Source organism: Papilio xuthus, unplaced genomic scaffold, assembly GCF_000836235.2.
Source record: "Papilio xuthus unplaced genomic scaffold, Pxut_1.1 DF826646.1, whole genome shotgun sequence".
Taxonomy (NCBI): Eukaryota; Metazoa; Arthropoda; class Insecta; order Lepidoptera; family Papilionidae; genus Papilio; species Papilio xuthus.
Genome location: NW_013532003.1, coordinates 4,474 through 6,399, shown reverse-complemented (window position 1 = coordinate 6,399; position 1,926 = coordinate 4,474). Strand labels below are relative to the sequence as shown.

At 48.1% G+C, this 1,926-nt stretch overlaps 1 protein-coding gene across 1 annotated transcript; it reads right to left on the bottom strand.

Moving 5' to 3' along the window:
- Positions 1 to 542: 542 nt before the first annotated feature.
- Positions 543 to 1,676, bottom strand: LOC106122972 (uncharacterized protein K02A2.6-like). The gene has a single exon (XM_013319118.1). It carries the CDS (start codon positions 1,674 to 1,676, stop codon positions 543 to 545), a length of 1,134 nt encoding a protein of 377 aa, XP_013174572.1.
- Positions 1,677 to 1,926: the final 250 nt, after the last annotated feature.

The following is a 1,926-nucleotide window of genomic DNA, read 5'->3' as shown; positions in this document are numbered from 1 at the left end:
TTACTTTCTGATCTTCACTTCGACTCCTTTTGACCATCATATATTTTGTTTTCCATTGTACCTTAATACGTTGTTTTAAATATAGTGTACATTAAATTGCATCACAAGTCGATAATGTTGAATCCATTGCTCACAACGAGTACTGCAGCTCGAGTGTCCAAGGTCAGTGATACAATAAAATGTATGATATGTTATGTCCCACTGTAAATCAGTGGCGTAGCATTATACTTATAACGTGACTGGTTAACTTCTGTCACCGGTAAGTAGGAAACTGTAATATATACAATGAAACACGAGTGTCAAGTCCAAGATGTTTAATTCGACTGTTCCACAAAATATCCATTCCATAGGGTAAATTATACAAAGTAATTTTATAGCTACCTACATCACATTCCTCTACACTAAATTAAGAACTATCTTAAAACTATCTTACAACAATAATGATAAAATACTTAAACACTAAGGAAACACTAACTGGGAATTACACAACTTAACAACAAAACTCTTAACGTAAGTATAGTAAAATACCACAATATTAATAATTACTTAGGCTTAATTAATCGGCACTGCCTAATAGGGCGAGCTCTAAGTGCGGCAGCCGGGGACACAACATGTCCCGTCCCGCCCGGTGAAGCCGGAGCGGGCTGCGGCTGCGACGCCGGCGGCTCAACCACGCGCGACGCCCCCGCTCCCGCCGGCCCCTCCGAATCGTCCTCCTCCAACCCCGCGCCCCCAGAGTCTGACCCTTGAGCGTTCGCACTGACTGGATGTCCACCTAACCCAGGCGGGGCAGACGACAACGATTGCCTGCCCACGCTCGGCCTCCTACGCAACTGACCGATGTGCACCACCCCACCGTCGGAGCCTCTTACCCTAAAGTTACTACTCCCCAGGATGTCCACTACCTGCCCCGGAATCCATTTCTCCCCTTTTAGGTACTGTCTGTACCAAACCGTATCAGATTTGCCAAAAGTCCGGTTGGCCCCGCCGGCTGCCTCCTGTTGGCGTTGTTGTGCGCAACGCACTTGGCCCTCTCGATCCGGTTTTATTGTATCCAGGCGCGTACGTATCGGTCTGCCGAGTAAGAGCATCGCCGGGCTCTCGCCAGTCGTACAATGTTCCACGTTTCGGTAGTAAAGTAAAAACGACCACAGAGCCCTGTTTATATCCCGCTTCTCTTGCAGCGCTTTCTTAATTATCCTCTTAAGCGTTTTAACCGCGTTTTCGGCTAACCCGTTCGACGATGGGTGATACGGTGGAGTAAAAATGTGTTGTATGCCGTAATACCGGTTAAAATATTCGAACTCCTTTGAGGTAAACTGAGTACCGTTATCCGTGACGATCTGTCTTGGTATACCGAACCGGCTGAATAATTCATTCAAACGATCAATTAAATAGCTCGCCGAAACCCCCGTCATGTGGAAAACTTCGATCCACTTCGACATCGCATCCACTACCACCAAAAATATTTTCCCCCCAATTGGCCCCAAGAAATCTAAATGGAGGCGGGTCCAAGGGCGCGTGGGCCAGGGCCACATGCGCGGCGTCTGCCGTGGCGGCGCGTCCGCCTGCGCCGCGCACGTCTCGCACTCCCGGCACGCACGCTCCACCGCTTCGTCGATACCCGCCCACCACACGTAGCTGCGGGCGAGCGCCTTTGACTTTACTATGCCCATGTGGGGTTCGTGAATAATTTTCAAAATTTTATTTTTACATTGTTCGGGCACCACTAACCGGTGCCCCCACATAACACACCCTAATTCCTCGTACAACTCATTTCGCCTATTCCAGTACGGTTTCAAATTTGCCAATTCGCAGTTTGCAGGCCAACCGTCTCGTATGTATAGCAATACCCTAGCCAGTATTGGATCCCGTCCCGTCTGGTTTTTTTATTTCATTGTAGTCTAAACCTAAAGAATCCTGAAT

Coding starts and splice junctions, on each gene's coding strand:
- LOC106122972 (XM_013319118.1), bottom strand. CDS start 1,676: ATGGGCATAGTAAAGTCAAAGGCGCTCGCCCGCAGCTACGTGTGGTGG.